The sequence below is a fragment of the Zootermopsis nevadensis genome, unplaced genomic scaffold (genome assembly GCF_977971745.1).
Source record: "Zootermopsis nevadensis isolate Lab colony 2312 unplaced genomic scaffold, Znev_1.0 Znev_ptg000028l, whole genome shotgun sequence".
Lineage (NCBI taxonomy): Eukaryota > Metazoa > Arthropoda > Insecta > Blattodea > Termopsidae > Zootermopsis > Zootermopsis nevadensis.
The window spans coordinates 11,041,507-11,068,305 of record NW_028259160.1 but is presented as its reverse complement, the minus strand read 5'-3'; the positions used below and the strand labels follow the sequence as shown (position 1 = coordinate 11,068,305).

Here is a 26,799-nt window from a genome sequence, read left to right as displayed (position 1 = left end):
GCAGTTTTACAATTATACATTATAATCTCTGTCATGCGCTGAACTTTGTTTCAATGTGGAAGAAGTCGAAAAATACTGTCTGGCATTCAGTAGGCGAAATTGTGTAATTTCCGATGCCAGAAATATACCCCTCGATTGCGCGTTTCTTTAGATGCCGTACGTCTCTCATATTAGGGGCCCGGTTTGGTCAGGCAGTACGTATAGTGACTAAGCTACTGGTCGGACGACTGGGGTTTGATTCCTGTCAGAGCAGGATTTTTCTCTTTACCACGACGTCCGTACCAGCACTGTGGTCCACCCAGTCTCATGTCCGACGGATACCGTGCTTCTTTTCTCGGGGTAAAGTGGCCGGAACATGATGCTGACCATTCCCGTCTAGTGCCAAGGTTAAGAGTGCTTCCCCATGTGTGTGCATGGCGTACTGCTTAGTTGGGCACAGGGATAACGTTACCTTTACCTTTTCTGTCTGTGATGATAACTGTTGATGCCCACACAGCAGAATTCTTCTTAAGGTTTATAGTCGCTCAGCTAATAAAATTTCACGTTTTTTTTTATAGAAGCCGAAGGTTTGTTATTCTTTCACAAGCGTCGACCGAATCAAATTTCAACTCTCGTTTGTATTTTTTCGGTGCTCATGTCGTGTCAAAGAATCCGGCCAGGAACTGGCTTACGTAGGCTAACTTAATTTTTCTATTAGGCCTGCCAGGACCACCTTTTCTAATTTACTTACGCGTTCATCAACCACTGGATTGTCACCTTTCTTAATTACACCTATTAGCATTCATGTTGGCAGAAGCCAATAACTGAACGGAGGAGTCAACGTTCTGTGAGAAATCTGTTAGTAGCTGGAGATGATGGTCACGTTATGCTGGAGGTGTGGGCGATTAAAACGAGACAGCATATTCTGGAAAATGGGAATCACTAATGTAGAATTTTGTTTGACGGGTTCAGTGAAACGTATTTGTCGGTGCAACTGAACGTATTGTAGTTCTTGGACTGGAAGAATGGCCAGTCTAAGTCATTGTGGATGCTACACTGCTGATACATTTTTTACACTACGTAATAGGCTTAATTGTTAATAATACTTGTCGATTAATGTGTACAGAACGCCTTGCTAAAGGCAGAATTCTAGCTTTATGTTTACCTTCAAGGTATTTTTGTCTTGCTCAGATGAACAAAATAGGAACTGCAGAGCAGCAGACAAAGGCTTGTTTATCGTGTGTAGTTTACGTACACTAACTACACAGTCTTATCTGATTTGTCATTAGTATGAACTGGATTGAAATAATTATATCATAAAAAGAGCATAATTTATCTTAAACTCTTGTTTAATTCCTTTTTCACTACTTGTTTATTATTCTGCTTTACGAATCTTTAATGCATGTAGTAAACAGTGTAGACAATATTTAGAATATTTATTTGTCAGTCGAGGGATTTAACAGCAGAAAACGATACCAACTACAAGCAGCTAGTCGCCCTTGAGAAGCTGATAGTTGTTGAACCGGTGAAGAATTTCCCTGCATTTTGTTGAACCCGAAGGTGTATTATCGTCTTTAGAAGAGCCCGCCAGTAGTTGCCAGCTTGTTTGCTTTCTTAGACACGGAGACTGATTGTCGTTCGATAGAACAAACACAGGCCTTCTTTTGCCTTTATGATTACTGTTATTACTTCTTAGTGGAACTATTAAATATCTGGATCTAACCGTCCTATCGGCAAGTTTCATCTCAGGCACGGAGGACTGAAAGCAAAAAACGAGAGGCACTCGGTCGTCCTTGAAAGAGAGACCAACTGTACGCGATCAGGTGGACAGATAAATTGGAACCCACTTAATGACCGGTGTAGGGTCGCGAGGAACGTAACGCTTGGTTCGTCTGCTAAGTAGTAATTTTCAGACGCTATACTTGGTCGGTTTTGTTATCGATTTTTCTGTAGGAGGTTCGATATCAGACGGGAATCCGGACTTCTCTGTTAGAGCATTAAACGTTGTCAGAACGAAAATCTTTAAGTTGAAGTTATAATGTAATAGTTCAGTTTTCTGTGTGGTTTAATTTAGCTAATTTCCAGAGCGAAAAATGTGTGCGTCAGATTGTATTTCTAAACTTACCCGCTGTATGATGTGTTAAGCTATCGAATGTCGTCTTCGAGTGGCTAACACTCCTGCTTCCTATTCGGGAGGTCCCTAGTTCCAAGTCAGTTTCCGCAGACGGACTGTCCTGACTGAGGCTTTATGTGGTTTTCCTCAGTCTCTCCCAGGCAAATGCCAGAATAACAATTTTCGTTTGGGCACGACCGCTTTCTTTCCATATTTTGTTATCGTCCTGATGATGGAGGCAGTAACCATCCCGGATGTGTCTGTCAAATTCTGTCGGACAAGGTGCAGTATCTTAAAAGAAAGCTATCATGCTCGCCGCCATGATCTTGGCCCAACGGCAGACACTAATTTAACATGGTTACATTTGGCCCTCGTGTTTATGGAAGTGGATCGCGATCTGTCACTTCTTTTTTGTCACGATGTTAAATATCATTTTAAGAACGCGCTTTTGGTCTTGTGGTGAATATACGGGCATCAAATGAGGCAGTATGGTTTCGAGATTCGCCCACTGCATGTGGAATTTGTAGTGGGGAAAAAATGCTGGTTCTGCTGATAACAGAGAAACAACTTAGGGATTCCGTCATGGCGGACTGGAGAGAGGCTAGGACTGGGATGTTCCATGAAAAGAGTGCGTGTATTTCCTGCGACGTAATGAGGGGCTATAGCCACGGTGGTCTAGCGGTTAGAACGCTGGACTTGTAATCCTGGGGTCTCGGGTTCGATTCCCGGAGGTGCCCGAATTTATAACTTGTGTTGGGCAAGGCCGTGGTCTAGGCAACACGGAGTTTTCCTCCGGGGGCTTCCCCTGTTTCTCCGTGGCATCCCAACAATTACTCCATTCACACACAGAAGAAGGCAATGGCAAACCACTTCTGGATCATCTGCCAAGAACGTATGTGAACAGGTCCCAGTCCGAGAAAAGGATAGAAGGATCCTGTTCATATGGACCTGTCGTCAGACAGAACACTAAACAAACAAAACAATGATGGGCAGTATGTATAATTAAGTATATATTTGAGGTAGCCAACATTCTGCTGACTGAGTCTAGTAATTTGCACCTTGTATATGAAGATAAACCAACATCATCCTCTTTTCTCTTGGTACCATTAGAAGTGAATGTTCGTGCAGCTCCCAAGGCGTTCTTTACCTTTCCCAACATAAATAAAATTAACCGTTGCTTATTCATCAGGACTCATTAAAGCATTCATTAATCTTTCCTCCACCCTACGTAGTTCTTGTTATAAGAACATCGTTAGTCGTTTCCTTTAAGCTACGTGATTATGTACACGAGCCTGAATACAGGAAGTACACATTAAATGTGTACCATTTTACTGAAAAAATACATGAACCGAAAGCCAGACGAATTAAAACTATCAGCATTTGAGTGTGTTATATGATCAAGTTTGTGTATAATTCGTGCCGATTGGGTTTCGGGAGGACAGGAAAGGAATTGATGGAAGGATTCATAGGAGTGTTGATGATGCGCGTTCTTGGCTGCCGTCGACTATGTTGAGATTAAGGGGCAGATTAATAAGCGTATCCGGGACAACCGAAAAATGAGCAGTGATGAAAGTGCATCTGCAATGAGCATGGTGAGCGAAATAAGAGGCACAAAACTGCTCGAGATCCAAACGAGAAATGTTTTATTCTAATGGAATCAGGAAACGTGTAAGCTGCTTGATGAAGTGTACTCGAAATCAAGGCGAATATTTAAGAATGTTAAACTATGTCTGAAATGATTTGGTTGTTTTGTTGAAAAATCATGTAACAGTGTTGTCTTTAATGCTTTGCGTACCTTCGTAAGATTATAATTATGCAGCTGCAGATTGTAAAATAGGAAACATTTTTTAAATGAAAGGCGTAATCTGGTTAGTTGGTTTTTGTAATGGTGAATAATTCATATCGGTTACGAATGGCTTTGAAATACCTGGGAGTTTCGTGGGAATTGAAATTTTATAATATTCGTATTAGTTTATGATTCTCTCAAACAGTGATAGAGTCATTTGAATTTGCTGATGGAATGTCTGGCGTTGTACAGAAATTTGGTGCCTTTGGGGTTTGTAAACGTGCCGTGCTGTGGAATTATTGGTTATGTAATGTCTTTGGCTGTTGATAGCAGCTCATTAGCGTTGGTTTTCATGACAAGGAGGCATAAAATTTCATTGAAATGTTTCCACCATTACCCATATATTCACTTGTACCGTGTTGTGACATATCGAACAGTCGAGTGCTTAACATCGCGTGCATTAGTAGCGCAATGCTGGGTGACTGACTGATAAATTGAAACTAAGTATTGCCACTCTGGTTCTTTATATATTATCATTGTGATTTGAGCAATAAAAAATCCAGTCTTGTATAATGACTGTCAGTTTAATATTCTAACCGATTGGGCTTCGACCGACAGATATAAATCATAGTAGCCGTAACAAGTTACATGCTTCAGGGTCGCAGAAAAATAGTACAACGTCGTAACACGAAAATAGGTGCCTAGACGAGTAAAGACAGCTCAGAACTCGCAGCATAGCGAAGCTTGCAACGCTTTATTGGTGACTTGGAGCCGCGCGGTAAGAGAGGGCGAAGCCCTCCCGTGGCCTTGAAGCATGCAATTTGAGGGGCGGCTACTATTTCTAGAAGCAGAATACTCATTCGAGATGAAACAAAACTGATTTGTTTTGAAGCGAATGTTTATTAACTTATACCAAGAATATGAAGTTTAAGAGAATTCAGAATATTCTACCCAGACATGTCGGTTCTGTGGGGAATATTGGGATTTAAAAGGAAGTAACGGTAGTATGCGCGAGTAGAATAGTACCATGATAGGAGCTTTATCAATTGTGCTCTTAACCAAATAGTCTGCTATTAATTTGGATTATCAAATCAGCGTGAATAAAATGGGTGGACATGTATTAGGCCTGTATGGGTGACACGAGAAATGCATACGCGTTTGCAGTTTCAGTCGGGAAATCTGGAAGTAATACTCGTAGTTGGGGAGACGTAGGCCTTGATTACAAGATAATATTAAAGCGGATTTGAAATAAAGAGGCTGTGAGAATGTGTCCTGGATTTATATTATTCAGGATAGCATGCAGTAACGACCTCCTGTGAACACGTAATCCAACTTCTATGTTCAAGGTCCGTAAAAGGTTGAGAATTTCTTGCTCAACTGAGCGAGTATCAGCTTTTCAATGAGGATTATGCTCCATGATGTTAAAGGCAAATAGTCAGAGCTAGCGGTACTTGAAATCTAAAGAAGAAAGACTGGCGTAGTATGATATGTTAAAACTGAAACATACGTAGGTACACGAAATATTATATACGAGGCTCGTCCACAAAGTAAGTTTCCCTGGGGCCGTTTACAGAAACAAAACACAATTTCATGGAAATATTTATTGCAACAGATACAGCAAGTGTCCAGCTATTTTTCAACATATTCGCCACCGGAATTGAGACATTGGTCATACCGTGGGACCAACTTTTGAATACCTGTGTCGTAGAAGTCTGCCGCCTGGGATTGGAACCACTGTGTGACAACCATCTCCGCCTCTCTGTCATTCTCAAAACGCTGACGCTGACCGGACAGGAATTTCTTGAGGTGTAGGAAAAGATGGAAATCACTGGGAGCGAGGTCCGGGCTGTAGGGTGAATGATTAAACACCTCCCAGCTGAACTCCTGCAGGAGACTTGCTGTCCGTCGAGCCGTGTGCGGCCTAGCGTTATCACTGGCCGCACTTCACAGTCGGCGGGAGCTGGAATAAGAACCTCCATCTTCAACAGCTGCAACGATGCTACTGTGAGAACGCGGGAAGTGCCGTTAGTGCATGCGCCATGCTACGTCATTGCTCTATCACGTACGCACAGTCGCTTCGCGCAATATAAGGTTTGCTATCTGTGGGACGAGTGGGAAACGTACTTTGTGGACGCGCCTCGTAAAAGTACTGATACATAGGCCTGTAAGTCAGCTCTTTTGCTCTGTATCGAGCAGGGTTTCCGCTTCTGACATTGACTTCGGAAGGTGTTGGCTCTGAGGAGTCCATGATGCTGCATGCTTCATATTGCCGCAACTCCAAGAAGGGCTCATATTTGGAGCTTAAATCCATCTTCTTGCCGGGATTTCTGAACTGTCATGTATGGTTTTTGATTCTCTAAAGATTTATGTCGGTGGTTGATTCATTACAGAAGCATTATGTTTGACATTGTTCATTGTATGAGGTATATAGATACCCCTCAGACAATGGACAGTGCCCAACGTTACGTTCCTGTAATTTCTTTGGTTTAATGTGAGGATGGTGACGTTCATTGGTGAATCCCAGGCTAGAAGTCAAGTCGTGCGGAAATGAAATATTATTTCCCCCCCCCCCCCCCATAATCACACCACAATTTAAAAGGAATTTTTGTTGTTATTGTTGTGAAGTGGTTGTAAAGAACATCTCATTTATGTTTTATCAGTTTTGGTGGTCTGTCGGCGCAATGCTAGCCAGACGGGAGCATTTGCCATTGGCGCCAGTTGTTTTCGTTTTCAGAATGTGGAGCGTGTGCCCATTTCTGTAGCGAACGTAGAGTTATCTGGTATCACCATTAATTTATGCAAACAAGACAACATCTGTTTACGAAGTACTGAGTGATAGACGGACGTATGTAACGTTTAGGCCGTATCTGCCGACTTTTAGAACAGCATATCCCTGAAGTGGTATTCGCGGTCCCCCAGGGCGTTCTTCGTGGAGCTAATGGTTTAGTTTTAATACATGTAAACTGCTGTGAAGGATCACATCAAATTAAAAACATGATTGAAAAAGTACTTTATAGATATTGTTAATGTTCTTTAGTAATTATCTTTTGAAATTGCCAAATCACATTACAAGATAGTTTATGGGTTTGGGGGCCTCAGATATTTGTGTTCACATCAAAGGACCTGGGAGTAAAAGTGTTTGGGAACCGTTGCCCTAGAGTGGGCCCCAGTAAACACTAATAAAATTGATTTGGGATTTTTAACATGAACATTGTGGTTATTTAAATTTACAGAGTTTAATCTTCCTTTCCGGTCGGGTACTTTAAAAACGTTAATATATGATTTATATCATTTTACCACCAAGTGAATTGCTCATGCATTTGATAAGATACAGTTTTATGAAACGTCGCCCCCATGACATGTTGGTTTCTCTTTCTAACTCTGTTGTTGTATAGATAATGAACGGGGTTCGTTACGTTAAAAAGCTTGCCATTTATTTCAGTCGTGCGACAGCCTCTGTGCATTGAAGTGTGTTTTCTGTGTTGTGAAGACAGGTTTACTTTCTAGTGCATATTTCTGGTATATCTGTATCACGTAGGCGGATGGAATATTTTATTCTTAAATGTTGTGTACCTTGTAAATTTTAATGAGAGCGCGGATCAAAGGTCATGAGAAGGAGACAGTCACATAAGCATAATATTGAGCAGTTTATCTTTATGAAATAAGGGAAGTAGGTTGAAAATAACGAAATAATGAAGACGCAGATTAAACTATTCAGTGTCTTTACATGTTTATATCCATATTAAATAAAAGTATCTGGCAGAAAACGTATGTATGAATGAAGATAGTTTAAATAATATCTTCGTGTATCGATATGCCGAGAGTCTTCTAGCATAATTTTACGTAGTACTCACAATCTGGGCGGTCCGTTTTGCCCTCCTCCCACCTGAGTACCGGAGATCAAATTTGGCAGTTTTAGACGTATCTGAAGTGTAGGCGTCATATCCTGAGGGCGAGAGTGATGTGATCTCCCCCTTATAATAATATGGCACAGGGTACGCCCATCTATAAACGGTAACAACAGTAATATAATGAAAAATATAATATATAATGTTATTTTCATCTATATTCTTGAGACGAAACTTTTGAAAACATTTTTACTGAGAATATTTGATGTTCTCACGGTGGTAAGTTCGAAGATGGCTGTCTTCTGGGTTGTAGCGCCTTGTAGTCTGGTAGAAGTTTACCAACATTTCATAGGTCCTTTGTGCCTCCATTTTCCATTTTCACCAAGTTATTTACATATAATGGAAACGTAAGAAGTATTTGATTTTCAACTTGTTTGAGGCAGAAGCATCAGTCTAATTATATATATGCATTTTGTGAGATGTTTATAGTCCATTTCTGCGTATACAGGTGTAAAGGTAGCTTGCCTAAATAATACTGTATTTAAGAATGCAGTTCGTACCGGCAAAGAAAACACCACATTTCACTGTTTCAAAGATCAATTGGTTAATACTATTTAAAGAATCAATCCCTGTTTACAGTGAGAAACTTGACCTTGAGAAAACACAGAGTAATTGAATGTTAAACCAGGTGGCACATGTGGTTACCTCTGGGCCTTTAAGGGTTAAGTAACAACGATAACAGCTTCATATCATGATTAACGCCATTTTATTTCAACCTGGAAACTGTTGCCTCTGTCATGAGGGCGAAGTGTTCCCCTGTTAATGTAGGTAGTAAGCACCTCTGATGCGTCTGTCGGCTTCCACCAGACTGCATGGCACAGTATCCCAGACAGCTGTCATCTTCATACCCGCCTTCGCAAGAACCAAAAATATCAGTACGCTAGTTAATATGAAGAATATCCAAAGATACCTCTCCAGTTACCTAGGATATGTATAAACTCTACTAGACCTCAAAGGTGGCCCAGAAATGGTTGTAGTTACATCTCTACTTATGTTACACATTCAGTTTTCTTATTGCTAAGAAGAAGGAGCCATATGGTACTTACGTCTACTGTTGGTTGACTGATGACCTGTTCTATTTTTCTAATAAATACCAACTTCGTATTTATCAGGACTGAGTTGTCTTTTATGTTATTGGAAGCATTGTTTCCTTAAAACAGAGAATTAATTTTTATGAAGTGAGACATGTCTTGAGAACAAGTCACCAGACCGTTTTGAAGTAAAGTGGTATGAAGGTGATCATACAGTCACAGAAGAACTGAATGTTAACGTTAAAAATGCAGTATTCAGTTGTGACTGGAATTGTTTCATTTGCGAGTGTTACAACACTTGTGTGCATCATCATTATATGGCAGCGTACTCTGACATCTATGGGGTCCAGCCCTCCAGAGCTGGTGAATGTATCCTTGGTGAAAGCTGTGACAGAAGTAGATAATGTTTCAATTGTCACCACTACTTTACCAGAATTAAGCACTAATTATGTCGTATCTACAGCATTACGTCTAAATAGTACAACTGAAGGATTCAAGATCAGTCAACTCGATGGAACTTTGTTGCAACGTAATAAGATAAAAGAGGTAACGATTCTGTCTTATAAAAGTTAAAAGAGTTGATGTTTTAGAAACTATGATGTTTCAGTTTTTAAATTTGGAAGTCTTCACATTTCCTTCCAAGTGCTTCTCATAAAACATCTAATGCTCTTTGTTACAATTTTTAATATGTATTGATGATACCACTTAATGGTACCTGCACCTTGTCGTGGTGGTGGGGCTTGAGTACCTCAGTGGCGGTAGCATAGCTACTGGTAGGGCCTCCCTAGCCAGATTGGTCGTGGGGGAGAGGTCAGACTAAGACAGGTACCCTGGTCCTCCAGGTTGGGGATTGGCCGCTAGGATAACAACCTTGCAACGTAAAAAGGAAGATGTTTCAAAACCTCAATCAAAGCCTCAGACAGAGGAGAATTGAGGAGGCCATGGACCGAATATGGATCGGAGAGCCATAGAAGAAGAAGATTGATGATACTGGGTTATGACTATAACTAGTATTTATAAAGTTTATTCTGTATTATCTGCTGTATATGCAAAATGAAAGATGTAACATTCATTGTAATGGCAGGACATTTCGGTGTTACAAAAAAATAGTACTGTCGTAGGAAGCACTTTTGTTCTTGGCCGTCATATAATGTTACTGTAAAGTCCAGCATCTAGTCACATGTGAATTTCTTTGTTGCAGATGATGAAACATGCATGGGATAATTATGTGCGCTATGCATGGGGGAAGAACGAGCTTCGTCCAATCAGTAAACGAGGTCATAGCGCAAGCATCTTTGGATCGATGTCTCTGGGTGCAACAATTGTCGATGGTTTGGACACCTTGTACATTATGGGGTTGGAAGAGGAATTTAAACAAGGTCGGGATTGGATAGCAGAGAATTTTGACATCAACTCTGCAGTAAGTAGTTTTGTTACTAGTATTATACAGTTGGTACCAGGAAATATTAATATGTGAACAGTGTCGGTTCAAAACAGTTGTTTAGTAGCAAATAATAAAGAGCTTTCAGGCATTCCTTACAGTATATGAAGTCTGATGGTGGTATAGTAAAAAAAAATCGCATTTGATTATCAAACTTTATGTTTCTAATAACACTAATGTTAATAGGTAAATGATACATTAAAGATCTTCATTGTGGACTTTTATCTGTCTTCCTGATATTTTCTTTCTGGGGTACAAATATTCACTTCATCACACTGTTTCTTTCCATAAAATGAGACACCAAATTTCACATCCATGAAGAACATTGGGTAATATTATATATGTTTGTTTTAATTGTTAGGTTTTTTGATAGATCGTGGGAAGATTCTGAATGTGATGTTAACAAGTTGCTCATTTACTTTACTGTTAAATCAGTCAATATGAATGATGAAATAGGTAGACTTTGTGTATAATTTTGAGAATGCTGTACACTTAAAATTCTGAATTATATGTAATTTTCGATAAGGATTTTGAATCAGTTTCTGAGTTCACAAACCTTCGAATCTGCTTTATTTTTGTATGAAATTTGCTTTTTATATGTACTCTAGTTTATGTCTAAACTCTCATGTTTTATTATAAGTGAAAATTATTTTATAGTATCTGTGTTAGATATTCTGTGTGTTCATAATATACATATACTACATATATTACAAAGTAAGGGGGAGCAACTGATGCCATTGACTTTTCAGTATTGACTGTTTACTTCACATTACTTCACCAGGTACTCGTTTGTCATATTTATTTGTTCCATTCCAGGCGTTTAATACTTAGTTGGTTCCTTCAGTCTGTGACTTGTAACTTTACAATGTTGAGTCCTTCCTTAATTTTCAGTAATATGGAATGAGAAAGAGGAATATAGTGTCCTTCAGTGCATTGATCTGTTTTATTGACTAACGTGTAGGTTTTATTATGATGAAGAGACATGTATTTGTGTTTAATTCTTATACATGTGAAATGTCATAGGCTCTTGGTGAAGTGCGTATCATGTTTAGCTGAGTTTTGAAATAAAGTTTTTAATATTTTAGCAGTAACATAAGAGTGTTACTGTTTATAAATTCCCTCATTGTTATTCATACCCTTGGAATTATGAAGAATTGTGTCCAATCTGATGACCTTAAAATTGCAACACAGACAGCATGCACGTAACAAATCTAATAAGTTTTGGGATAACTCCAGTTTAACCTTTTTAAGCAGAGGCTTATCTGAATATTTAAAAATGTAGTCTGTACCTAGAAGAAAATGTAACATTTCTTTATTACAAAGACCAGTTAGTGCTGTTTAAGGAAATAATCACTGTTTAATACACTCTGAGAAAAATGCATAGATATTGATTATTAAAGGGGCTAATAGTTGACATGTTTGATATATATTTGTATAAAATGGGATATTAAAAAGATTGTAGAAAATACTCGTATAGTAACATTTTTAGATCAGATGTGGCAGACATGCAGATTCAAATTGTTAAAAGTAATTTTCTAGTGCATATCAGGCGCAAGTCTTGAGTTTTATTATGGTTGGTGTTTTTTTTTTAATTTTGTGAATAATTCCTGCAATAAATTTATTTATGCTTTAATTGTATTTTATGCAAACACATTTTTTGCTAGCACTATTCTCAGACTTACTGAAATCACCATTATTTGTCTTTGTTACATATCTTTAATAGGACCCAAATATATGCCAGTTTATGAAGATGAATTACCTTCACTGTCAGAAAATCTGTGGTTATGATTATGTTATGATTTCTGAAGTATTCCAGTTCTTTCACTTGTGTAAATTAATCCATAAATGTGTAAAATATTGTAAAGAATATTTCATTTCTCTGTTTACAGACCACAGACCTCTCAGTATTTGAAACAAACATTCGTTTTATTGGTGGTCTTCTGACGTGCTTTGCTCTGACGGGAGATGTTATGTTCCGGGACAAAGCTGAACAGATTGCAAAGAAGCTGCTGCCAGCATTCCAGACCCAAACTGGCATTCCTCACTCCCTAATCAACATAAAGACAGGGGTAACATATTTCATTCATACTCGTCCTCAAAGAACCTTTTGTGTTATACCTATAAATGTTTTTAGTTGAATTTAAATGATGCGCACTAGTATATTTTTGTCCTTGTCTAGTATGTTTCATTGCATTTTAAGGTACATTATGAGACAACTGTAATGTGTTACTGATCTTTAGTCCCTACCATTGGAGCTCTAAAGCATGTTTGAGTGTGTGACTGCTGATATATCATTTTTTGTGCTTTTTTTCACAAATAAACACAATAGTATAACAGGTTTATATATTTTGTCTTGAGTGAGCATAGTTATGGGTGAAATGGTGCCAGTTGAGGTTATGTTAGTAGCAACATGTTTTATATTTTGAAAGTGTGAATTCTTGTGCCTTTTAATTATTTTCTTTCCTGTCTTCAAATTATGTACCCTTTGTGGTCTGATATTCATAATGGAGGGGACAAGTAGCATGGATAATGCAGAACAGCCATCCCTTTATTGATTGAGCTGTCACAGTTCATACACAGAGTAATGCATAATCCAAAATATATTCATGTCTGAATGTTTGACAGGCAAGCAAGAACTATGCCTGGGCAAGTGGTGGCTGCAGCGTATTGTCTGAGGTAGGAACACTGCATCTTGAGTTTGCATACTTGTCAGATGTGACAGGCGATCCAGTGTACCGTGCCAAAGTGGACCACATACGACGTGTGATCCAGAGCATGGACAAACCACGTGGTCTGTATCCCAACTACATCAATCCAAAGACAGGAAAATGGGGTCAACGTAAGTTCAGAAATGTGTTAGTAGTTCAGAATAAACTAGTGTTTTGATATTGTCCTAATCAGATTTATGTTCATGTTGTTGTGAGGAACTAAAATATTATAATGAGATGCAAATTATAAGTAGAATAAGTAACAAGCAATTATGATACTGCAGTACAAATAAACAGTGTGATGATACAGATGTAAATTGTTTATGATACATGCCTCTGTACTGGTGAAGTGAAGTAGTTAGCTCTCCTTTCTTAGTTGCTCAAGTGAATTGCTGGGATAGTACCTTAAAATGAGCCATGACTGGTTCCTTTCACATCATTTTCAGTCATTGTGCCATTGATGCTACCTGACCTGTGAAGTTGATAATGCATTTATAAATACATGGAGGCACACACACAGTTCTGTGTAAGCTAGTGATGCATGGCCCTTCTGTGTCATCTTAATACAAACCACAAATAAAGGCCAATTTGACAGTGTGGCTGTTTGAAAGAAAAATGTTCTCCATGTCCTGTGATGATTAACATTTCATAATGACTTCATTGTCATCAGGGCTTTTCACTGTAAACTTTTTAAATATTCTTATGTATTGTTTGTTTTGTAGTTGTAATCGTGATGCCCATCTTAAACCTTTATTTCAGATCACATGTCAATGGGTGGACTTGGTGACAGTTTCTATGAGTACTTGTTGAAGGCATGGCTTCAGTCAGGACGGGAAGATCAGGAGGCGCGGCAGATGTATGATGACGCCCTACATTATGTTTTATTGCATATGCTAAAGGTATCACCTGGAGGCCTCACCTTTATTTCTGACATGAAGTTTGACCGACTAGAACATAAGATGGACCATCTGGCATGCTTCTCAGGTCAGTTTTATGTGTGGTACTTGCACTATTTCAGTTTCTGTTTAATCTTTACGCACTATAACTGTTACGTGATTTACAGAGTAAGACATGTCTGCAGTAATAAAGAAAATTGTGATAAATTTCTGATGTAGTAATTATTACATTACGTATATTATCAGTGCCTGTTATGCGGATTAAGGGGGGCGCCATGAAGTTGCCCTGAACAATTACTTCTGCTCTGTTTATCTACGTAATTTCTTACCTTGCCTTTCTTCTAAAGAAAAATTAATCCCCTATCCCCAATATAATTTTCTGTTCCGAGACTTGAGCGAAGTTGGTCTTCTGGGTTGTAATGCCATGTGGACTGACGGACATTTACCAGTGTTTCAGAGACTGTCTTAATCTTTAGCCCTGAAGATGGAAACAGTATGTTTCTCCAAAACATTGATGCCTACCTACAAGTCCACATGGTGTTACAACCCAGAAGACCAACATCACTCATAGCAATTTCCCTTTTGACATGGAATACGAATACAAAACTAGCATTGGTTTACAAGTATGTAGAAGTTCAGTCTTAAATTTGTCCTAACATGCATGGCCTTACAAATGATATTTCTATGTGGGTGTGGTAGTCTTTCTTTGTTGTTAAGTTCATATTTCATGAATAAGAGCTAATGGGTAATAATAATTCTGTATTGCCAGATTTGAATGTTGCTCTTTCCTGAAACAAATTAAATTTTGCTGCAGCAGCTTAAATTGAATCAGCATGTATGGCATATCAAAGAGTGCAACTGGAAGTAGTTGTTGCAGTAAAAATTTGTGTGAAATTTTAGTTCCTTATTCATTATTCCTTGGTGTTTCAGCTGGTAATATAGCTTCTGTCATTAGCTTTTAACACTTAAGCAAGGGGTAGGGCTGTATTGGAACATTAGTTAGCATATAATCTTGTGATTTTTAAGGAAAATATGTACATTTTACTTTTTCAGAAACTTGGTGTTACACTTGTTAATATGTTCTGGTAAAGCACTATGGTTGGAACTTTTGAACAGTGTCATATGTGGACCTTGTGAATTGTATTTGGTGTGGTTGCTGTGTATTCTGAAAATTGACTGGTGTTCTGCTTTGGAAACTGTGACTTAAGTCATGCTACTCTACTTTCAGGGGGTATGATCGGGCTCGGAGCTCAAACTCTGAAGAATGATTTGTCTGAACGCTACATGGGGATAGCTGAGGCTATTACAAACACTTGCCATGAGTCATATGACCGCACAGCAACAAAACTAGGGCCTGAGGCATTCCGTTTTACTGAGGCTATTGAAGCTAAAGCACTCAAGAGCAGTGAAAAGTATTACATCCTCCGGCCAGAAGTGATAGAATCATACTTCATTATGTGGAGGCTCACAAAGCAGCAGAAATATCGGGACTGGGGCTGGGAGGCTGTTCAGGTGAAGAACACATACTCTGATTAGAAGCAAAAATGCATGTGTAAAAAATGAAAAATCATGTCAATCCAAGTTAAAGTATAACAGAATAAATGTTTTGCATTTTCCTGTACAGATTTATTTTTTAAAATCCTGGAATGTTACACAGTGATAATATGTAAATGTGTTTGGAAAATTTAATATAAAAACATTTCTTACATTATTAGATAAGTGAACTGCAGAACAACTTTCCATATCTGTGTTTTCATTCCTTGCTTTTGAAATGAAAAAAGAATTACATGTGTTTTTAAGTACAAATTTTCAAATTGTTAAGAGTGTTATAAAAATACTTAGATGCATCTTATATGTCCACATACTTTACTGTTTCAGTAATATCAGTATGGTTTGTTCATACTGATATTACTGAAACAGTAAAGTATGTGGACATATAAGATGCATCTAAGTATTTTTATTGCAGTTTATTAACATTCATAATGTTAGCATTTTGTGTCCAAAGGTTTGCTGCTGTAATGTAGAAAGTGTAACTTCTTTCTTGTCTAGGCAATTGAGAAACATTGCAGAGTAGCAGGTGGTTATACGGGACTCAAAAATGTTTACCTGGAAGATCCTCCAAAGGATGATGTACAACAGAGTTTCTTCCTTGCAGAGACGTTGAAAGTAAGGAATGTAACCAATGACAATGAACTAACTAACCAGTTTATTCACTCTATCCACAGTACAGAGTTTGCCTTGAAAAGCTGATAATTGTTGAGCTGGTTAAGACAATTCTTGCCTTCTGTTGAGCCCAGGGGTGCAGAACTGTTTTCATTTGAGCCCACCACTGTCTGTTCCCATTCACAGAATGAGGACAGAAATGGTCCTTGAAACATCAGCAAGTTTTAATCACGTGACAGTCGATGGCCTGAGAGGATTCTGTTAATGACAGCTGCCATGAAAGCTCCACAGTATACATGTTTTTCTTCTCTCCTGTCTGCTGCAAGTCCTATATACATCACATCTTCCTTGATTTAATCCATTATTTGGGGAAGGGTACAAATTACAGAGCTCTTTATTATGAAGTTTTCTACAGTCTCCTGTCACAATTCTTCTTAGGTTCAAATATCCTCCTCAGTACTTTGTTTTGAAAGCCCTTTTTGTGTTCTTCCTCTAAGACAAGGGACCAAACTTCACACCCATACAAAATAATTGGTGTAATCATAGTTTTAGGATTCTTTGTCATTTTCTTGTTCCTAGAACTCTTAAAACTTGGAATATTGAATTTATTTGTCATTGAAACCATGCAAAGGTAATTTTACAACTTCTTGTATTGTAAATTTGAATTTGAGGAAATGAGTAAGATAAAAGTATGTGAATTGAATATATCAGGTATTATATTTTAAACATTAAATAAGAAGTAATTGTTACATTGGTAGCAAAATTTGTTTGTCTGAATAATTGTATAGAATTCGTTTCTTTCTTTCTTTCTTTCCTTCAAGAATGACAAATCTTTTATGAGACTACTGACTTTGGTATGAACCACAGATTGTTAGAGAAGAGTGCTACCTTAAGTTAGTGTTGTATTATTACAACTACTCAAGATGAAATAAAATTTCTTGCATAATTAATTAATAATGAAATAAACATGACACATGGATTATATACTCCTTTTATTGGAGATTGTAGTCACATTAGCTGAATAGTGTTATAACATCGCCCTGATGACGGAGGCAGTATGACCTCTGAAACGTTGGTTAACATCGACCAGACTACACAGCGCAATAACCCAGAAGACGGATATCTTCTTATAACATTTACATTGTATTTTTCATTTGTTTTAGTATCTGTACCTGCTGTTCAGTGATGACAGTCTAATGTCTTTGGATGAGTGGGTATACAATACAGAAGCACACCCTCTTCCCATCAAGGGAGTAAACCCTCTATACAGGGAGCAAGTATAAGACTTGTAATCTTAGGGTTTCTGATTGCAACTTCTAGTATGTTAATTTATTTATTACAGGTAAGACTCATAATTGCTGCCTGTACACCTTCAGTTTCTTCTTTAGTGTTACAACAAATTAGTTTATTTACTACTTTACTCTTTATTTTTCTCAAAAATGTAAAAATTTAAATAAAAACAGCATTATGGAAATAAAAACATATATTATAACATATGCATATGAAAAGTATTGTTAAATACTGCAAGAGTCAATCTACTATTCTCGTACCTTTTATAGTGTTGCCAGCAATCAAATAAGTGGTAGACTGTTCTTTTCGATAAGATGCACTCAGGTAGATTTTAGTGCTACAACCATTACACACAGACCCAGCACATAAAAAGATGAACTAGCACATTCTGTTGTTGGTTTAAAACATACATTACCTCTTATAAAATTACCGACACTTGGTACGTTAAATCTGTGGCATAAGAATACATGCTTTGTGAATTCTGCCTGAACTCTTTGTTTACTAGTGGTAACAAACTGTACATAGAAATATTGATAATGTGCCTTCACAAATTGTGGTTTGAATGTTACAAAAAACTTTAATTCATGTAATATATTTTTGTTTCAGGTGATATTGTTAAACCAGAATGCTGTAAATTTAATGCAGACGAATGAAGTTACTGTAGTGATAAATTTTATGAACAAAACCAGTATCAAGAGGGAGCAGTTCTGCAAGATATGAGGCTGAATCATGTGTTGGTGTAAGTCAGTGTTGAATAATATGAATTAATGGACAGGTAAGAAAAGAGAACAGTGTCGTGAATGCCTGAAGAATGAAAGACTGAGGATGGATGCCATTTTTCACATTGTGAGATAGTTGGGTTTTTCTTCTGTGCAGATAGATGCGATCTTGGAGAATGTTGGTGCAGGAACTAAATTGACGATTTTGCTCAAGTGCGATGAGAAATAATTATAAATGAACTGTGACTGTAGATTATACTTCATGGAAACCTGCCACAACCTGACAAAAGGAGTGTTTCTTAACCTCTTTAACTTCCTTTCATCCCCAGAACTGTTGCTTAACCTCAGGTGTTTTAATTTGTATAACAGTTGGAATTTTGAGGAAGTAGGGAAGTACAGGAGCATTTCATTCCTCTGTATAGAAAACATTTTTCCATTGCCTGAATGGTTCATGAAACGGATGTTTTTATCTGTGTTGCAGCAGCAAAATATGGATTACCTGCCTCACTTTCAGTAGTTTGAGATTTTGAGTCTCTTATATTTGGCACATTGAGATGATTTGGCACTTAATGTAATGAAATGCACGAAGAGTAGTGAATATGTTGGTAATAACAGAGACGGAGTTTGACATATAAGAAGTACATTGAAATAAATATGGATAGTTAATTAGTGAACCAGTTGCCAGATTTGATAGTTGAAATTCATGATATTTATAAAGATGACAATAAGAAAAATATTACAGTGTGCTATGTGCATGTAGCACAAGTATATGTTTTGATTTTATCTTTGCTGTTTGTAGTTTTAATAGCATCCCTAGGAGAAAGCAGTATAATCATGATTGTTTGACCTGTTGTGTCAGTTTCACTGAATTCACGTACTTCCCATAACTGGCAGTATTATGATTTCATTATAGAAAGTTAAAAAAAATGTAAGAAATTGTGGCCAGGGAATGAAGGCTTTCTTGGTGGTTTCTTATTGTAACTCCATGCAATCATATCTTACTTAACATTTTATAGCCCAAATAGGGCTTTGAATGAAAATTCAGGAACTTTCTCTTTATTTTCTATTTTGGTCTTTTGGGTCGTGACAGGATTATTTACCCTGAATAGATGGAGGTGAAATGTTGCTCCAGTAAGCTTGGTAATTTGTACCTTAACAATTAAGGCAATCTGTTTCTCTGAAATGTTGGTGAACACCTGAACAGTTCTCTGTGACAACCTCAGACCTCATATTTTTATTTGGTGTTCACTGAAGAAAAACAGAGGTAGCAAGTTTCTTCTTGTGTAATAACTGATTTATATGGGACGTTATTACAGGCCCATTAGTAAGTGTTCATTTTTTGAGACTGGTCTGTTGTTAACCTTTATTTTCCATACTTTGCATCTCAAATGCATTCCAGCTTTATATGCTAATCTGCTAACCATGCAGTTCAAGTCCAGCCTGCAGCTCCATAGCTTTGGGGTTTAAATTGCCTTTTCCCACATGATTAAGGTGAAATATTGCTTTCTTGTCTCTTGAAACTTGATCTGTTATTACCATCATTATAGAAACGTATGCTTACATTGTTGATTGTTGAATTTTGTGGGTATTTATTTATTTTAAGCCTTTCATCTATTATTGAACAATGCTGTGTGATGGCATAAAATGTGTAAAGTCATCAGATAACTTGTGTTAACCCTTGTGGTCCCAAGTTCAGTAAATTGACTGAGATTGTCAACATCAATTAGACTGATATTTCATTCTTGTATCTCCCATTTTTTATTGCTATGTGCAACTTCTCTCAGATGGCAGAAATGATAGATTATACCATGTAGGAATTATGAATATTCATATCTAAAGACTGTACAAAGCCTGGTTCTTTTTGCATATTAGTGATTTTGGAGGAGGAAAGGTGAAAATATAGAATCAGTGGTTACAGTCTGCTTGAATGAAAGCTAGCCTTATTATGAAGGAGGTTGTATAGAAGTGCCCACAGAACAGTGCAGTAGCGCATGAAGCTTCTTTTACTTGCAAGAACCATACTGAAGTTCCTTAAACCTAGTTTAGATACAGTAAGGTTTGTGAAGGTTGCAAGCATTGTAATTGGTGGTAAATGAGAAATCATTTACTCACTGAGCATACTCAGATATAGAAGATGATATTTTGTTGTAAGTTTTGTTTTATTCTCTTCTAGAACCAGTAATGTGAACGTCTTTCAGAGGTTTGGTATTATGTTGATCATCATTAGGCTTGAACAAAAGAAAATTTTGTCATACCATGTGATTTTTAACATGTTGTTTTAGTAACACTTTTTTGTCCTTTAAGAGATCAAACATATTTTCTGACAGAGCTGCAATTCTTTACAACCTCCTTGCATTTAATCTTGTCTGTCTTCTGTTAATTTCAATTTTATTTTGAACTGTTTATCAAGTATTTGGGATGACATGGAATTCAAATAACATTGGTTTTATTATGATCATTTTGTCTAGAGCAAGGATGGGTAACCAGTTTGTAGCAACAGGTGATGATACTCTTACCAGTCATTTTTTTTGCTTGTTTATATTCAAATAATGAAAGAACTGTTGTGTAGAAATGTAGGTAAGTTATTTGTTACAAATGTTTTAAATGTTGATGTTGGTCTTCTGGGTTATAATGCCATGTGGACTTGCAGGTCGATACTAGCATTTTGGAAAAACATACTGTCTCCGTCTTCAGAGCTTAAGTGGATTTTTTGAGAGGTGAATAGTTAAAAAATGTCAGCAGAAGGAATGCTGATATCTGCCTACATGTCCACACTGTGTTTCAACCCAGAATACCAATATCGATATCTTCACCATTGTAAGAACCTCAAATGTCATATGATTATTTTGTAGCCTGTGATACTAGCAAGCACTAAGCATAAAGTTTTTATATACATATTATTGCAAATGATAATTATGTGGTTTTTCTTGTGTTGTAGCATGTATTTTGTTATACATCACAAAATTATCATCTATCTTTTATTTTGACATTTTAAACTGTGTGTGTATTGTCAACTGTTTTTTAGAATGTGAACAATACATATTTTATGATATTTACAATATAAAGTATGCTTCTGGAGTAACAGGGTTTGACTGTCACCCAGAAAGCTGTCATGAATATTCACTTGCATATTGTGTTTCCCATAACTGCTCTAGAAGGGTGTTTCAGTAGAATTAAATTGTAACTGTATAATGTTAGGTATAATTTATCTTGAGATATGCTTAGTATTTCCTCATTCTTAAACCCTACATATAATACTAAGCACTATAAATTATTGTATAGATTTCTGTTAGCATTGCCAGAGGTTCTCTAAAGAGTAAACAGCTACAATGTTGTGTGAAGAGTGTTTCACAGGATTTATAAGTAATTATATCATGTATGGTCAGAAGAAGAGAGATTCATTTAAATAATAAAATTCCAGTTTTTTTACTTTAGTTCCCTCACTGCCACCGGGTATAAACCCATTTGCAGTCAATAATAAATAATAATAATAATAATTATACTGATTGCACAAGAGTGGGGTGTCAAAACTAAAGGGATAAGGAGATGTTGGTGTACAAACATATTATTTTAATGGTTTACTTTTTATTCTTTGACATAAGTGGTCCAATACTGGTAATGTTTTTGAGCCTTACTTTTGTTATGAGATATTTTGTAATTATTTTGATATTCAAGTTCCACGAGTGATGGTGTATAAATGTTATGGTATAATGAGGGTAATATTCATCACAGAATAGCATGTGTGTTCCTAACATTAGTAGTCATATCCATGCTGCTGAAATGCTTATGAAAATGGTTGGTGTGAATCAGTACATGAATTTTAGAGAAAACATCTTTTATGGTACAAATCCAAGACATAATCTGACTGTTACATTGGTAAACCACAAGGCCCTGCTTTTGAGATATTCTGTATATATTGAATTTACACTGCAAAATCTGATATTACAATGATATCAAAGTAGCACATTTTGGAAATTGAATCTGTTTATATTTGGATATTCCGAAAAAGATATAAGCTTCATCCAATTTATTTTCTTTGGTACAATAGTGTAAAGAATATTTTACGTACGGTTTTTAGTTTGTATTGGATCCAGAATTTTTCCCTTAAAAATGTAGTAAAAACATGTTTAGTATGATAACGATAGACTGCAACTATATCTTTATGTTGTGGAAATCATTCTTTTGTTAAAGATGCAGAACCCTTCTCATCATAGTGGGCAATTTTATAGGTGCATACATATTTGGAAGGATTTGTAATGGAGGTTTTTTTCTCAGCAGATTGTTTTGTTTTACCTGATTCAAGGTTTGCTAACTTTGCCAGAATTCTCACATTCTTCTTTCCCCTGTATTCAGATTCAGAATGGTATCATATTATACACCAAATATGGCTGCTTTCCTCCCAAGTAAGAAACAAACATGTTACACTCAAGGTTTGAGAATAGGTTGTGATATAACTGATGAACATTACAGACAAAATTCAAATTTGCATTTATAGGGAGTAAAGTGAGCTGTGAAACTGAAGTGTACTAAGTATCCTCACTATAATATCCTGTTTTGATTTCATATTGACATTATTTGTTTAACAGCAATTATGTCTTCGTAATGTTATATTTTAGCTTTATTACTTATTGACAAGAACTCTGAAGTTGGAAACATTATGTTCTTGGGAAACATTGGTACCCACCAAGTCCACATGGCATTACAATGCAGAGGACATTGGTTTGACTCAGGATAAGGTCCATAGATGGGCTCTTGTGAACACTAATGAATATTAGGTTTCCATAAAAAGGAGGGAATTTCTTGATCAGATGAATAACTATCAGCTTCACAATTGGGTGTTACTCCATGGAGTTAATTAAAATGAACCTGTTATCGGTATAAGATTACAGATGGGCCTCGTATATATTAGTAAATGCTATTATAATTTCTGTGTGTTGTGCTGAATTTTTCTTTAGACACATTCCATGAAGGTGCATTGGAACTGTGGAGGTAAAGATCTGTTCATTTTTGGCCTTGTAAGGTGAGTAGCCAACTTGATGCTCCAGTTAAATTAACACTAGTGAGAGTAAACCACCCTCACTCCCAACTGCTGGGTAGGAGCCAGTATGGGTCGAAAATACAATGTAGAAATGAAGATTTATCGTGTCATCTGCTGAGAATTGAACCCCACTTGTCATTTATGCAGCCCAACTGCCATATCTGTATGGATCCTTGCCATAAAGCAGAGACCTTTGAAGTCATAATTTAATAACTGGTATACAATGCATTTATTGGTTTCTCATTTCATTAATATAAAACTATGTTACAAAATTTTGAAGGTATACAATTGTTGATATTAATTTTATTTAGGTCGATTTAGGAAAGGAGACACATTGTTAATCAGAACTGGATCCTGTGTAGATGCTGATGAAAGGATAACAAGAAATTTATCTTAATAAACAGGCAGTAGCTGATAAAGTTGAAATGAAGAAACAGCTGTAGGGTGTGTCATATGTAAACGTTTTCAGCTTTATCATTGTAATTAGAGCATCTTATGTGATGTCAATTGTGGTCTTCTGGGGTATGACAACGTGGTCTTCTAGGTGGTTGGTTACCGATGTTTTATAGGAACATTGTCACTGCAATTTTTGTGGTGAAAACTGACACTGAAGATGGACATGGTAACGTTCCTCTGAAGTGTTCATAACCGGTTACAAGACTGTGCAGCATCATAATCAAGAAGACCATCTTAAATCTCATATTCTTGTGTGATATGGCTTATGGTTACGAATTGTTCATTTTATCTATTCAACATAATTTTAATGAGCTGGCTCTTTATTTTATTTATAATATACAGATGTTTAAAATGATATTGAATGGAGTGTATGTGTATTTGTGTGTCAGCAAATGGAACAGTTTGTAAATCAGGTGTGTCAGTACCGAGATGTCGCTGTTCTTTGAGTTTTGAGATTTGTGCTGTAGAATTTAAAATACCCAGAATAGAAAGAGTGAACATGCTGCTTCAGAAATTTATTTATATATAAAGAGAAGTAGTAGAAGGTAAATTAATTAAAGCTGAATAGATTTTTATGGTAAAAATGAGTTGTAATTAAGGTGTAAGAAATTGTCACACCTTTTAGGACTTTGCCAAACATTTTTGCTTTCTGTTACATTTTCATCTTCTACTTTTATGGATAGAAAATAATGACAAGTGACATTGAAACAAAGTTTATTGTACAACCACACAAATCCTTTTTGATCTTTCCCCTGATGATCATGCTAGGAGCCTTTACAAAAGAAAATTATTAACAAATATTCAGAAGAATATCAGGCTGTTGTATGTTACCTTAAATTATGTATTCTATTAGTCCATCTATTTGTTGATTCAGTTTTTCAAATGTAAGGGTTACATAAATTATCCTACTGTTTCTCTGTAAGATATTATAACAGATTGAGAGAAGACTTCAAAATGATCTCTTGAATTAGCAATCACCACATACTGCATTTCATCATTTTAAATAAATCTACAATAAATTAGTTTACAAGTAGTTCAGCAGTAACAGGTTTCATAGTACAGGGAAGTTCACACTGTTTCTTCCTTACCTAACATAATTTTCATTTGAAACGTTCAGTTTACCAGATGTCTTGTGTTTAATTCATATGGCTTATAGAGGCGTTGAACTGAAGAATGTGCTTAAACCTCTATTAAAATTAGACGAATACTAGGACAGGTATTTATCAATAACCAGAACAAAACAAGTTTTTGAATCAGTCAGTGGGTAGGGAAAGTTTCCAATAAATTTGAGACTGTTGGTAATTGTATTATTGTTTTGCTGAACCCAAAAACTCTTTCAGTATAATATACTTGAAGATCCTGTCATTGTCTTCAAATTCAGTCATTATTTGTACCATGCTACCCTTTATATCCTGTATAGTTCCATACCGTTTTGAAGTATACTACTTAGATTTAAATTGTGCTCAAACTCTTGGTCACAAGGGAGTTTATTTGCACCCTGTTATTCAGATATATGTCAGTTTTTTTTATGTTTGTAATGACTCTTGACTGTTGTGTGTATTTTGTATTTGGGAACACTTTGGGCTTGCTAAATTTGAACTGTGCAAATTTTAGATCAGTATATTAAATATACCATATTCCTTACAAAGTATTGTTTCCTGCCACTGTTAATTATTATTTTTGCTAAAATGAAACAAGGAAAACTATATGGACTATTAATAAATTTATATGTGTATCTGCTTTGTGCTTGGAGTTTTCTAAACGCTGACTTTGTGTCTTCTCCTCCTTGTGTGTGTGTGGTTGTGAGTAATTTATGTGAGCGTTAGGTGGCAGGACATTGTGTGCTTGAAGGAGCTTATTATCAACTTGGGAGTATGATGATGATTTGGCTTGACTAATACTTTAAGGCAGTGGTCCCCAACCTTTTTATGCCTACAGGCACATTTCAGAGTTTATGAGATCGTGGCGGGCACCAACCAATTGACAAAGCCAAATTTTCTTTTCTCTGGACAAATAAGATATGGACACCAAATAATACACAAAACAGCACGGCGTTTAATGATACAAGAAACCATGCAATCAAAAATACGTAGTTTTATAAGTACAATTATTATTACTCAAGTGGGAAGTTAGTGTGATGTTTGGCGCTGCATTTCATTGGCCAGTTTTTCAAATTTGGGAGTGTAGGATGATGATGATGCTCGCAAACAATTGTCAAGATGAGCGTCAGTAAGTCGAGATCTGCGCTTTGATTTTGTAATGTTTGTGGATGAACAGCCTTCATTATTCTTTCCTTAACAACGCGGGCAGCCAAAAAAGCCTTGGCGGACACCACGTTGGGGACCACTGCTTTAAGGTCTACTATGTCCATGTTTGTTTATAATTAGCATTGTATGGTATTCGGAAAATGAGAGTAACAAATAGTCCACTTTGTGACAATGTCTACAAACATTTCTAAATCACTTTGCTTTGTGCAATGTTCTTGGAATGTGGGATATTTTTTGTAATGTTCATTCCATTCAGATTAAATGTTATACTTGAGAAAGATGAAAGTTGTATTTGAATACTGTGCAAGCTTATCTAATCAAATTGTTATGCTATCTTTTGGGAAGATGTAAAACGGTGTAATGTTAGGGTCTCATTCTTCAGAGCTCTTAGAATTTTTAATTATTCATTTGTGTGATACGTAACTAGAAGACTTTGGACAAAAAAGGACAAAAAGAAGTTTGTCGTAAGAAACCTGAGTGTAAATATTTGAAACAAACTGGTATCTTGGTTTTGAGGCATGGGGTTTTTCTAATTTTCCAGAAATCTAAAATGATTTTAATGAGATGAAATGAAAAATAATGGAATTTCTTAAGATTTCTATGTCAGTTCCTTTATTGCTGTTGTGTAATCCTTGAACAAAGAGATATTATAATATTTAAAAATGTAATTATTGTGTAAGATGTAAATGGGTCATGTAGCTTATAAGTATATATACATTTATATATATAAATTAACTTGACAGTGTCTGACATTCAGACATTTTTTTAAACAGTATGTAAGACTAGCCCACTGTGGGTTGTTGTTTATAAAAGAATGAAGAGTTATAACTTTTATGTTTAGTAATCCTTCTTCTTGAACCATGGAATAAACTTTGCAAAGATGACTGCTGTTATTTCTGTTTTTTAGTAGATGGGGTAAATTTGAGTTATGTAGTAATATTTAAGCAGGTGGGCCAATGTCTAACATTTTGAAGATGACAGGTTGCCTTGAGCTGTGAATTGCT

The 26,799-nt window shown here is 36.4% G+C and overlaps 1 protein-coding gene across 2 annotated transcripts in view; it reads left to right on the top strand.

The window, feature by feature from the left end:
• The window catches only part of alpha-Man-Ia (alpha-Mannosidase class I a), a 42,737-nt gene extending 16,058 nt beyond the window's left edge, over positions 1–26,679 (top strand). The window contains exons 1-9 of one of the 2 annotated variants that reach the window (XM_022074288.2): positions 7,980–9,363; positions 10,019–10,237; positions 12,148–12,327; positions 12,884–13,097; positions 13,726–13,950; positions 15,091–15,374; positions 15,912–16,028; positions 17,189–17,367; positions 17,922–26,679. In XM_022074288.2, coding sequence (XP_021929980.1) covers positions 9,049–9,363; positions 10,019–10,237; positions 12,148–12,327; positions 12,884–13,097; positions 13,726–13,950; positions 15,091–15,374; positions 15,912–16,028; positions 17,189–17,308 — 1,674 coding nt within the window. In that variant the 5' untranslated portion in view covers positions 7,980–9,048 and the 3' untranslated portion in view covers positions 17,309–17,367; positions 17,922–26,679. Of the gene's footprint in view, positions 1–7,979; positions 9,364–10,018; positions 10,238–12,147; positions 12,328–12,883; positions 13,098–13,725; positions 13,951–15,090; positions 15,375–15,911; positions 16,029–17,188; positions 17,368–17,921 lie in introns of those variants that run through there. The other variant, XM_022074287.2, reaches the window with a different exon arrangement.
• Positions 26,680–26,799: the final 120 nt, after the last annotated feature.